The sequence below is a fragment of the Nothoprocta perdicaria genome, unplaced genomic scaffold, assembly GCF_003342845.1.
Source record: "Nothoprocta perdicaria isolate Ctin4 unplaced genomic scaffold, notPer1 scaffold_2, whole genome shotgun sequence".
NCBI lineage: Eukaryota > Metazoa > Chordata > Aves > Tinamiformes > Tinamidae > Nothoprocta > Nothoprocta perdicaria.
The window spans coordinates 2,942,956-2,956,268 of NW_020455204.1; the positions used below are offsets into that span (position 1 = coordinate 2,942,956).

The window sequence follows — 13,313 nt, forward strand, 5'->3', positions numbered from 1 at the left end:
GAGGTGCTGGCGGCGCCGGGGGGAACGGCCGCGGCGGCGGCGGGGGGAGCTCCGCGCTTCCCGCCTCGGGCGGCGCTGCCTCCCCGCGTGGGGCTCGAACCCGCGGTCCCGCAGGGCCGCGTTGGGCGGCGGGCGCTGAGGCGGCGGTGCGGGACCCCTTCGGTAGCCCTGGCGGGTTGCGCATTTCATTTCATGTGTTTATTTATGTGTCTGTCCCTAGGGGCGGTTCCTAGCGAGTCTCGCCCCGCCAGAAGCAGTGTTGGCCCCTCGGTGGAGCGGGGAGCCCTGTTGGTGCTGCCGCGCTCGGCTGTGCGCGTTGCCGCCCCGACATGAAGACCGTGCTGATGGTCGCGGAGAAGCCCTCGCTGGCGCAGTCCATCGCCAAGATCCTCTCACGGGGTAGGGCGAGCGTGACACCGTTGTCTTTGTGCTGCTGCTGGTGCCAGCCCAAGAGTCCCGGCACGCGCGGCCTGTCTGACGGCATCCCAGTGGGAATCTCCTGGGTTCCCTCCTGGAAGGTGCTCCCGCAGGATAGCGAGGCGGGAGACACCCTGGAGAGCAGCTCTGGTGTCACCTGCCAGTGCTGTCTTGGGATGCATCCCCAGTAACGTATCACTGTGTCTTGGGATGCATCCCCAGTAACGTATCACTGTGTCTTGGGATGGATCCCCAGTAACATATCACTGTGTCTTGGGATGCATCCCCAGTAACCCATCACTATGTTGTGCTTCTTTAACCTGCTAACGCCTCTTCAATCCAAGCATAAAAGAGCCTGCTTTTATTTTACATATAGCGGAGGTGTGCAGTTCCACATATGGTTTCTGAAAAGCACTGATTACGTAGCGTGTTGCTCTTATAAAATACTTTAAAATAATCTCATAAGTCATGTGAAAAACAGAATGTGTGTGGCTGACCCGGGAATGATGCTGCCTTTTTTTCTGAGCATTTTTTGGTGGGAATTGAAACGCAGCAGGGATTTTGTATAGTTTCGGTTGAAATTGCTAAAGTGAGATAAGCCAAGAAGGGCCCAAAGTGATATTTGGCTGAAGAAAAGCCAAAGAGTGGACGTCAATAATCAGAAAAACCTGATCTGTGCAATTTGGAAAAGGGAAGTGGGACAGTAATTTCCTCAGAAATAATGCATCTTAGAATAGTTTTTTTAAATTGATATTTATGTTCTTATTCTCGTAGGAAACATGTCCTCTCGCAAAGGGCTGAATGGTGCGTGCTCTGTGCATGAGTACGCTGGATCATTTGTGGGACAGAGTGCCCATTTCAAGATGACATCCGTGTGCGGCCACGTGATGACTTTGGATTTCATAGGTATGTGTCTGTATGAGCCTTCTTAACCGATATGGCCTGCAAAACTCTCTGGGACTTCTAATGGGAAAATAATGATTGTGAAAATGACTTGGAGAGTGTTCAGATTAGAGAGGAAATGAGGATGAAAAGGCCACTGATGGTCAGCAGTTCTGATTTCTGTTTCTAGCCCTGTAGTTGACTTCTTGTACTGCCCTCAGATACTTTTCTTGTCTTTGTCTCACAAGTGCTGCCAGAATATAAGGGGTGATGAAGCTCAATTTGCTAGACTGCATAATGTTTTTATGTTCTTGGATGAAAGATAATTAAGAAATGTAGATTCTACAAAGAGATTGTCTAAAATGTAGGATGTATTATGGTAAAGGGTTCTTTATGTGCAAGGGTTCTTGTCACTTCCTTTGAAGTGTTGAACTAGCCATGTGGCTATTTGATCTAATGCTGACTGCCTCATAGGTTTTACAAGGACTAATTTTTAATTGTTTAAGCAGTACATTAGAGTTTTCCATGTCATTACTAACAATTACTTCAGAGACATGTAAATGAACAAATACCCTGATACTACAGGATAGTAAAGGATGATCCATGATAGACATTTATTGGCAGGGCTACCTATATGTAATGAAAAGTAAAAGAGACTGTATTGTGTTCATTTTATATGCATAATGAGAGCAAGGAAAAAAATCCTTCCTTTGGCTGGATCATACTAATAGAGTATTTTAACAGCTCGTGTTGTCGTTGTGAAAGGTGCCTGGCATTTTTCTCCGCTTGGCATGTCATGCTTCAAACTAACTAAACTGCAATTCACATGAGAACTAAGGACTTAAAGTAAGGTGTGTTAGAGTAGAAAGCTTTCCATGATAGATTTTGAAAATCAGTTGTTCTGCACAGTAATTTTGTTGNTGTTTGTTTGTTTGTTTGTTTAGTTCTTTGTTTACTGTCTGTTCTTAAGATAGAACTTTGGCTAACATGCTTCTATTTTTCAGGAAAATACAACAGCTGGGACAAAGTGGATCCAGCAGAACTTTTTAGTAAAGCCCCTACAGAAAAGAAAGAAGCAAATCCCAAACTGACCATGGTGAAATTTTTACAGGTACCTTCTCTTATGGGATACATTCCATCATCAGGCATTCATTGGCTCTGTTCTTCCATTGGGTACAAAGTAATGAGACTGCTTTTTATCTTACGCTGAAAAATAAGTGAAATTATTCTGTGAATAACTAAATAGTTCTATGAAAGATTTTGTAATATCTTTGTGAGTTAGCAAAGATTTTTGGTTGGATGTTTTTATTTATTTATTTAAAGATGTGGAAATTATGTAATGGAAAGGTGAAAGGACTGAGTGATAATATACCTTTAGTTCTTCAAATTTAAAGAGAATAAATTTAATTTAGAGATATTCAATTTAAATTTAAATAAATTTAAATAAAATTTTTAGTTAGTGAGGAGAGGCAACTTTTCTAAGTTTTTGAAGAACTGTGCTGATTTTTCTCACAGGTGGAAGGAAGAGGCTGTGATTATATTGTCTTGTGGTTGGATTGCGATAAAGAAGGAGAAAACATCTGTTTTGAAGTAAGGTTTCAATTTCTAGGTCTCTTAATACCATGATAAATACATCTGTGACATAACAGCACTCAGCATTATCAGTATGCTGCTTTATAGATATTTGAAAAAAATCAAACTAAGTTGAATGAAGTTTCAAGGTCATAGAGTGCCTTGGTGGAAAAATTCTTGTTTCTGCATGCTAAGATGTCAGTTATTGTAAATCAATTTTATAGACGTTGCTCATCTGAGATGAATAATCTCTTAATTGTCCAAACATTCCAGGGCTTCAAGGATCAGTCTAAATTTCAGAGCTGAAATAGCTATTTTGTTGTCCTCATAAGACTTGGTCTCTCTCATCCTTTGTGCTTTAGACAATTAGATACTTTTGAGTGTAGAGGCTGCAGATTCCTAAGGAGGGYTTGGACCCCGCACATAAGAATATATAACTAAAATTAGCAATTTTGCTGGGTATTTTACCCTCAGAAGTCTACATGAAAAAAAAAATTGTATTGTCTTTAGACAAAAGACACACATTTTATCAATTGTTTGCATTTAGATACTAAAGAATTTAAATGTAACTGTGCCCTGGCAATAGTTAAAAGTAAACCCGGATAGAAACTGAAACATTCTTACGAAAAAGTGCTGCAGCAGCACTGGAGAATTTCCTTGYATTTAGCCAAGAAGAGTGCTTCTCTTTCAGCAATCACTGTTTAATAAATAAGTCCTTCAATCTTGTTAATTCTTGATATACTTCTAAGTATGCGGGCAATATTACTTTTGTTTATCAATTAATGCATTGACATGACATCTTAATGAATGAAGAMCATAGTTAAGCTTTGGCAAATACTTTGTAGGGATTCTGTAGAGAGCAATACTACTTTACACGCCTTTCAATTACTTTCAAWATCTGTTTCTGTTCTTCATTAGGTTCTCGATGCTGTTCTTCCTGTTATGAACAAACCTCGTAGCACTGAACGAACCGTGTATAGAGCTAAATTCAGCTCTATCACTGACACAGACATCTGCAATGCCATGAATCACTTGGGAGAACCCAATCGCAATGAGGCGCTCTCAGTGGATGCCCGCCAGGAGCTGGATCTTAGAATTGGCTGTGCGTTTACAAGGTGACAGTGTAGATTACAGACAGTGGTGTGAAAGATTCAGGAAAGCTACACTGGTCTACAAAATACGCTTTAAAACACTAGTGGCTAGTTCTCCTCAGCACCAAACTGAACAACTTCAGTTTTTATTTTATCCCTTTCTTCCCAATTAAGAATAAGAAAGATTCTGTGAGGCAAAGTTTAGCTTTTAAGATCTTATAATTTATTTTTTTTTCCTAATACTTGACTGATCTAATAGAGTATTCATATGTGTCTGTGTAAGCTTAGGGAAGTCTTTGCATTTGGTGAGAAGAAGTATGTTAATGCACTTGTTGCTGATATTTTTCTCTCYTAGGTTTCAAACTAAATATTTCCAGGGGAAATACGGAAATCTAGACAGCTCCCTCATCTCCTTTGGGCCATGTCAGACTCCAACTCTTGGATTCTGTGTTGAAAGACATGACAAAATCCAGTCATTTAAGCCTGAGACTTACTGGGTGCTGCAAGCTAAAGTAAGTTTTGCCTACAAAGAACCTACATTTATATCTGAAAAAAAAAAATTTCATGTATTCTCATTTTTCTCCATTCATAAATTTGTAGCTGCTGACAAGAATTCACAATGTTTCCAATTTGCTTGTATATTTTTATTCACTTCRCATGTTTGTCACCACACTCTCTAGAAGAGTTTCCAGGATGTCAGTTTTATATTAAAGCGGTTATTGTGTGCTGCTTATAAGAATACTTCAGTGCTAACTATCCAAGCTTAGGCTCAGCCAGAAAGAGTGCTTAAAATGCTTTGGTTTTGTTCCCTGGGGTCCTTGGACTGGCTGTGTTGTTAATTTGAATCCAGGAATTAATTAGGCTGCCAACAAACATTGGCATTGCTGAATATTGGAAGTTTAAAGCAAATAAAATGTTCATTGTGTTAATTGGCAATTGAGTCCACTGAATACTTTGGCAGCTTATGGCAGTTTTATAGCCTTGCTGCTCTCCAAGCTCTGAGAACAAATCGGAATGGTTTTACTGCTTCCGACTGCAAGATTTTTTTAAACAAATTGGAGAGGGATGGAAAAAGTTGCCGTTTTTGGAGTTTAAAATAACAAGATRAAATCTCGTGTCTACTATTGTCCGTTTTCGTTGACAATTTCAGTGCTAGAAAATACTTGGTGCCTACTTTTGGCGAATTTCAAGGTTTCATGATGGTTGGTTCTTTTTTTTTTTTTTGGTACATGCGACTTAAAATGTGACTGAGTAACAATTTGCTTTTAATATAAAGCATTCATTTTACTAAAACAAAATGGTAAAATTTGAATTTCTGCCTATTTCAGTCTTGACTCTTGCCAGCATTATGAATAAGTACAGTATTTCAGCTATGTTGAAGAATACTTCCATTCAGTCTCTTGACCCCAGAACTCAAAATAACCCTTGGGCTTCTCAAAAGTCCACGTGAAAAACAGTACAGCTACAAGTTTGGAATTCTTTTTTCATAGCCTAGGGATTGGGATTTGTTTGCTGAATTATGGTGGCAAATGTGTGCTCTCGTACTTTTAGTAGAAGTGTGAGGTGTTAATGACTATTTTTTTTTCCCATCCACTAGGTGAACCCTGAAAAAGAAAATTCTCTCACTTTGGATTGGGATAGAGTGAGGGTTTTTGATCGCGAGGTTGCTCAAATGTTCCTAAATATAACAAAGATGGAAAAAGAAGCAAAGGTAAGAATATTTACCGTTAGTAAAGCCATCTTTCATACAGAGAAAATAATATTTAATTTGCTGAATTTTCCTTTTTTTAAGAAGAGTGTATATTATTGATATGCTGGGGTTTTTTTTAAATTCCATTTAGCTTATATATGTTATAAATAAAATAAAAGGCAAGAGGTTTTTGATTGGGGTACATATTATGCTACTTTKGTCATCACAACAGAAGCAAGCTCATTTTTTCATACTGACTTTGGAGATGATCATCAGTCATGACAGGAAATCTTCATTACTAAACCTGCTGAGAAATACTGTTCAGATCTCTCCAAGCAGACCTCTTATTTCCCATGAGACATTGTATAAATCAGAATTTAATTACTTATATGGCAATATTCCTGCAGTTAAAATTTTAATMATGTGCATGGTACAATCTTTATAGCCAATTAACTTCTAATTCTGTTCTGTTCAATACTTGTTTGACAGTATGTTTGCATTTAAATGCTTACAGGCATCAAGGTTCAAAGACTGCATGAAGCTTTTAAAAGTCTAGATTCTTATAGTTAAGAACATTACTTGGATTATGCAGTAAATCCTTGTAACACTGAAACTACTTTGAGGTAGATAGGAAGTAAAGATAGCAATAAGCTACCTTGCTGCATTCCTGGTTATAGCTCTATCTAGTCTCTAGCACAAAGGAGTGCTGGGAGTGTATTTTTAGATTGCTAAAACTGTCTCTAGTCAGATTTTCAGAAATAAAAATATTTTGTGGCTGTTTTACAAGAACAAAATAGATAGTGATAAGAATAGGTAATGTTAGCTGTGGAGCATGTTTATGGTCATCATGTAAACTAAACTTTCATTAGGTAGCAAACTGCAGAACTCTTACTGGGCAAATACTATTTTCTAGGTAGAATCTGTGAGTAAAAAAGAGAAGGTGAAGCAGAGACCACTGGCTCTGAACACGGTAGAAATGCTACGAGTGGCCAGTGCTGCTTTAGGTATGTGTGAAAGTTCAGCTTTTCAAACTATTTAAATATAAGTATTTATTTGGCTTTTCAAATCAAATAATCAAGGGCACATCACACATATTTTTGACAGCATCCTCTTCCCATAATAAACATATAATTCTGGGGGAAGGGCAAGTTTAACAAACATGTTGAAAGTGAAGTTTTGAGTTAGATCAAGGTGACAAAACTCTTGTAGAAAGGACAAATCAGAATTTATTTAAATGCTGTGGTAGAGTTTACTTTCACACCCAACACATGCAATCATCTGCGCTTYGCTGTGATCATAATTTTGTTTTCTCCTACCCCATCCCAGGAATGGGTCCCCAACATGCCATGCAAATAGCAGAACGTCTCTACACTCAGGGTTATATTAGCTACCCTCGAACAGAAACTACCCATTATCCAGAAAACTTTGACTTGAAAGGATGTTTGAGACAACAAGCTAATAATCCTTATTGGGCAGAAACTGTGAGTACATGAAACAGAACCTATATTATTTAACAATTCATTCTCTAGCCTATTTTTTTAAGATACCTGATGTATGTTGATTATAGATCTGTGCAAGCAATAAATAATTATCTGTAATTACTTTCATTTCTGAGCTTTGTATTGTTATGGATTAGATCTGAAAATTTTCCTAATCTGCTGATAGACTTGTTACCTACTTCAGCTTATTTTCTCTCTCTCTTCACTCAGGTAAAAGCTTTGCTCTCAGAAGGTATTAATCGCCCGAGGAAGGGCCATGATGCAGGTGACCATCCTCCCATCACACCCATGAGAGCTGCAACAGAAGCAGAATTAGGTATTAGAAAATTCACCAGTGTTAGAACACTATACAGAGAACTTTTTTTCAGATTTGAGATTTTTTTAGGGAGACAGGAGCATGTCTGAAAATCCCTCACTCCTTGTAGAAAATATAATTATTCAAGTGGCAGCAAGGGAAAAGAGCAGACTTTCTTGTGACTGAAACCTCTGATGTCAGTGATCTGGTCTGCTCGTCAATAAATGATCCTAGAGCTCATTGTACCTGCTAAGAACTAGAAATAACCCACCTAAAATCAAAATACCTACTTTTCACTAGGAAAAACTTGCTGAAGAATAGTGACTTGCAAGTAGTTAATTTATTATATATTTGTGTTTGAAAATCAAGTTTTAAATGCCTTTTAATTAAATCTCTGTGATTTGTATTTTATATTAAAATGTAACATTAGACATTTTGTATGCTGCAATCCTTCAAAAGGGGATTTTATTTAAATACAGTAAATGTACTGCTAGATGGACTTTTAGAATTAATTGTTTTTTTTAGGTTTTGGGCATCTTTTTTTTTTCTGGGATAGCAATGGAAATCTGGTACTTAGTGCAAATTTTATGTAGAGCTGCAGGACTTGAGTTTTGTGGGTAAGACGATGTTGTTTATCCTTAGGTGGAGATGGATGGCGACTATATGAGTATATAACTAGACATTTCATTGCCACTGTCAGTGCTGATTGCAAGTACCTACAAACGACCATTTCTTTCAGTATTGGTCCTGAACGTTTTACCTGTATTGGAAAAGTGGTAACTTCACCAGGTAGGACTAACAGAGAAGTGAGTGCTTAGTTATAGGTTATTATATTTTTTCCTATAATACATTGAGTATATAGAAGTGAGGTTTAGGGGAAATTTGAAGACATTTTTGAGATATCAAGGTAGCAAACAACAGATCTTTGTCATAATTTCCATACTTCTGTTACACTGTAGAACATATATTATTTTGCATGTAATAGTCTCAGGAATAGAAATAGTGCAACACTTGCATTGTATTTTCCTTCAAGTAAAGTATAACTTCTTTTGTACATCAGGCTGACTCAGGCCACCCACAAAACAGTGCTGTGGAGTAGGAGAAACTTCTTGTTGATCTAGTATTTCCTGAGTAAACCCAACCTCATTCAATATCAGTTATCTTCTATGTGGTATAACATGCAGCTTCCCAGCTTTTATCTATATAATGCAGCCCAAGTTAGCCCAAGTTAAAATTAGAAACCTCTTCCTTGTTCTTTTTCAAAGTTGTGGAGATGAGTGCTCTTGTTTTATTTTTTAAACCTCCAGGCTTCACAGAAATTATGCCTTGGCACAGCATCCCCTTAGAGGAGAGCCTTCCCCATTGTGAGAGAGGAGATGTCTTTCCAATTGGTGAAATAAAACTGCTGGAAAAACAAACCAGTCCACCTGATTACCTGACTGAAGCAGAACTTATCACTCTGATGGAAAAGCATGGCATTGGTAGGAACTGGCTTCACTTACACTATCCTGTAGTACATCCAACAAGAGGGCAAATCTGAGTCACTCCTTAGAGCAGAGTCTCTGAGCTGTCTCTCTTTGTAATAACCTTTTGGCATTGTTTTGAATAGGTACAGCAGTGCTATCTGTTTCCATTCAAACTAGAGGGCCRCTAGCACCTCTTACAGGACTGTAGATTCCCTTTTCCCACATAGTGCTTTCCCTTTCTTACACTCATGCATGGTTTCTGGCCAAAGAAACCATCTTTTCATAATTTACCATTCACCATTCTCTGTCAGAAAGAGCTGGTGTTTTATGGAAGAATGCACCCACATTACTGGGAATGTCTTCCTGCCTTTACAGCTTGCCTTTGCTGATTCCARTATTTCTAATGTCTCTCATTACACATTTTGCAACAGTATTTCCTCTCTTTTTCAATCTGGATTGTTCCCTGCAATGTATTTTCTTAACGTGTGTAGCCCAAATGAATATAGTCTCTTACTCCACTGTATTTTTCCAGAGGAAGTGATTATTATAATAGCTACCTACAYAATAGTAATTCCCTGGAAGAGGTGAAAGGATTAAGGTTAAATCATACATTTCAGAATTCTCAGAACTGCAGAGGAACGTGTGAATTACTAGATAAAAGAGAAATGAGCATCTGGAAACTGGATAACAGTGAAAAGGTACCTGAAATTTTAAGCTGTTTTAGAAAGCTTTACAATTTCACAAAGCAAACAAAATCAAGGAAACAAAAAAAAAAATTAGAAAAGAGAAGTCAGAAATGACTAATTCAACCAAAGCTTTGTTATGTTCAAGGTGGTTATATTGCTTGTGTGTGCAGGAACTGATGCAAGTATTCCCGTCCACATTAACAACATTTGCCAGCGAAACTATGTCACAGTGGAGAGTGGTCGGAGACTAAAGCCCACAAACCTTGGCATCGTTCTGGTTCACGGCTATTACAAAATAGGTCAGTTGATGCTTCTTTTCCTGCCCTATCCTCTCACTTCAGTATGTCAGGTGCTGTTGTCTGTGTGTAAGTAGCATTTCTGTCTGAAATTATGCATTTCTAGGAAGGTCTTTTTAATTTTGAAGACTAATAATTAAAACCTACCCCCATTAATTATTTTTTTAACTGCTGCTTCTCCATTGCTTCTGTCTTTGATTTTCCTTTAGATGCAGAATTGGTTCTTCCTACAATCCGCAGCGCTGTAGAGAAGCAGCTCAACTTAATAGCTCTGGGTAAAGCAAATTATCACCAGGTCCTGGAGCATACTCTTGACATCTTCAAAAGGAAATTCCACTACTTTGTGGATTCTATTGCGGGTAAAATCTTTTATATGTGAAATTATCTACTACTGCTGAATTGTAGTAAAGATGCTAGCAGAAAGAACTTAAATATTAGGTTGCTTTTAAATGTTTTGGTCAATGGGAAGTTGTGCAGTATTGGGAGATGTTTTGGTATTGGTATTATTTTAATACCCATTACACTACTCTTTTACAGGCTCATCAGATGATTTTGTGCCAGTTTTCTGTTGGGAGTTAGAGTTCTAATATCAATATAATTTTTCCTCTTCTCCAGGTATGGATGAGCTGATGGAGGTGTCTTTTTCACCTTTAGCTGCCACGGGCAAGCCCCTTTCCCGCTGTGGCAAATGCCATCGTTTTATGAAGTATATTCAGGTAAGTTTGTCTTGTGCTTGTATTTTAAACTTCACTTGCTGGAGGATTTTGAGTAGAAATCTCTTTTCCATCGCTGAATTTGGATTCAAATGCGATTGTGAAGAAGGCATCTCTAAAACAAAAGGCCTGATGGAGTTTTCCATGAGAACACACTGGAGAGCAGAGCATCCAGCTGGATTTGTGTGAGTTTTGAACCCCATCCTCAGTACAGCTGTGGAGAATTGTGTTCTGTTTCCAGGCCAAGCCAAGTCGGCTGCATTGCTCTCACTGTGATGACACCTACAGTCTCCCACAGAATGGTACCATTAAGCTCTACAAAGAGTTGCGTTGTCCCCTGGATGACTTTGAGCTAGTGTTGTGGTCATCTGGATCCAGAGGAAAGAGCTACCCACTCTGTCCATACTGCTACAACCACCCTCCCTTCAGGGACATGAAAAAAGGTAAGACTTCTGTAGACATGCAGAGATCAGCCTCATATGAAGTAAATTATGKGCAGTCTATTCAGTGTGGTTTTTAGTAGTTTTCAATCAATGTTGCTTAGTATGAAGTGCTGTTCAAGTGCTGTTGATTAGATACATAAAATTCACATTAAACTTGTTGATCAAAATTTATTAGCTGAGCTATTTCGTAACAGTATTATTTTTGCCTTTAATCAGCACTAACAAACGTTTTCAGAGACTTTGTACCTGGACAAAAGTCCAATAGTTTTACTGCGAATAAACAAAGAATACTTTAATCCATTCTTGCAGTTCCACAATAATAGCAACAATGGGTTAAAGCAGTGAAAGCAGTAAKATCCTTTAGAATATGTATGTAAAGTAGTGAAATAAATAGCTTGATTTGGGAATTTATTGATTTAGGACAATATTCTGCATAGTAAATTTCTGGGCTTGAGATCTAATAAGATTTCTCTGATGAATCCCTGCCTTACAGGGATTTAGTTAAAATGTTAGTTCTTTTTGTGAAATTTCCCTGTGCATCTTATTGAATCTGAGAGATGCTTTCCACAAGCCAGGAAAAGAAACGTGAAGTGAGTGACGTTCCTAACACTCAATATATAATGCAAGACACTGAGTCTGACAGGTTTAAATTGGAAATATGAGGGTGCTTGGTACCTGTAACGGGACTGTAGCTTAAGGTCTGGTCTGAGAGTGGGACAGTCCTGTTTTGATGCTGTGTGTCAAGTGCCATTGGTAAGAAAGGAGGTAGAAAAGTTGCAGTTAGTCTGATACCTGAGTCAAAACTTAAGGCTTATACCTGAGTCAAAACTTAAGGCTTAAGAGCTCTGACTATTAGAGCTTTCTGTATCTTGTACAAATAGCATCTAGGCTAAGAATGAAACCAAGGGTTAATTAGGAGCCCTACGTGTTGTTGGGGACATGTGTCTTCAATACTGGTCTAGCCTTATTGCCTATACTGGACATTGTCGTGGCATTGTCGGGCACTGCTGAAAGCCATTATAGAAACATTTTGGAGAATATTTTGATTTGTGAAAAGGCAGGTTGCCTTCGGTGGAGTGATTCTGTTTTGTGRTGATTTAGAAAGCATAAAACGTGCTCGACTGTCAATTCTGCATCTCACCTCCTGCCAAAGGGATGGTGCCAGTTCGGAGGGTTTCTCATGGTCTAGTTTCACTCTTTCCTCCCCGGCAGGAATGGGCTGTAACGAATGCACCCACCCCACGTGCCAGCACTCGCTGAGCATGCTCGGCATCGGGCAGTGCGTGGAGTGCGACAACGGCGTCCTGGTGCTGGACTCGACATCGGGGCCCAAGTGGAAGATGGCCTGCAACAAGTGCAACGTGGTGGTGCACTTCTTCGAGAACGCCCACAAGGTGCGGGTGTCGCCCGAGACCTGCGACTCGTGCGACGCCGCCCTCGTGGACGTGGATTTTAACAAAGCCAAGTCTCCCCTGCCYGGCGACGAGACCCAGCACTCGGGCTGCGTCTTCTGCGACCCCGTGTTTCAGGATCTGGTGGAGCTGAAGCACGCGGCCATGCGGCACCCCATGCACCGCGGGGGCCAGGGGAAGAGGCAAGGCCGGGGCCGAGGGAAAGGCCGCAGGCCGGGGGGAAGGCCCAATCCAAAGAAGCCCAAGGACAAAATGGCAGCTCTGGCTGCTTATTTTGTATAATGGCCACAAAATAAACTTCTTACAAAGCTTTGTTTTCCTTTAGTTCATTTTAAGTATTTCCAGCCTTCACTTTCCTGTTCTTAGAAAAATTAAACAGATGGGATTGGTTTGTGATTAAAGCAAAGTAGACAACAAATGCTTGTGGATTTGCAGTTAGTGACTGAGTGAACCTTAAAGCTTTCAGCAGGGCTTCATTTGCTGAGGAGAGCTCACAAACACAAGCAACACTTGAGCAGCCTTYCTGGGGAAGGATGAGAAATTTTCTTTTTCTGTGTTTTCTGTGACCGTTTTAGAGATGCAAGTGCCTGGAAGCTGAGAGCACCTCTCGATCCATGTTCTCGAGCTTTAGGGCTGGGATGAGGCTCATCACATCTCAGCTCCAAAGGAGAAATGAGTAGCAGCTTGTTAGGGGTGTTAAGCAGGTTGTTGGGTCCTGTCAGTAGCAGCGCACTCCCTTCAGCTCTGCCGAGGGGCTGCAAGAGAGAACCGGGAATAAGACCGCGCTTTAGTGTCGGGTCTATTTCCCGTGGGGGGAGCGCAGGGAGCCGCGGGGCTGCGGCGCCCGTGCG

General features: G+C 39.8%; 1 protein-coding gene across 1 annotated transcript; it reads left to right on the forward strand.

Annotated features, from left to right (window-relative positions):
- Positions 1-299: 299 nt before the first annotated feature.
- On the forward strand, positions 300-12,756 carry TOP3B (DNA topoisomerase III beta). The gene is made up of 17 exons (XM_026037733.1): positions 300-399; positions 1,192-1,323; positions 2,304-2,410; positions 2,815-2,889; positions 3,790-3,986; positions 4,318-4,474; positions 5,560-5,673; positions 6,566-6,656; positions 6,979-7,133; positions 7,362-7,467; positions 8,089-8,235; positions 8,754-8,927; positions 9,769-9,897; positions 10,104-10,253; positions 10,510-10,610; positions 10,849-11,050; positions 12,263-12,756. Exons 1-17 carry the CDS (start codon positions 330-332, stop codon positions 12,742-12,744), a joined length of 2,589 nt encoding a protein of 862 aa, XP_025893518.1. The 5' UTR covers positions 300-329; the 3' UTR covers positions 12,745-12,756.
- The last annotated feature ends 557 nt before the right edge of the window (positions 12,757-13,313 follow it).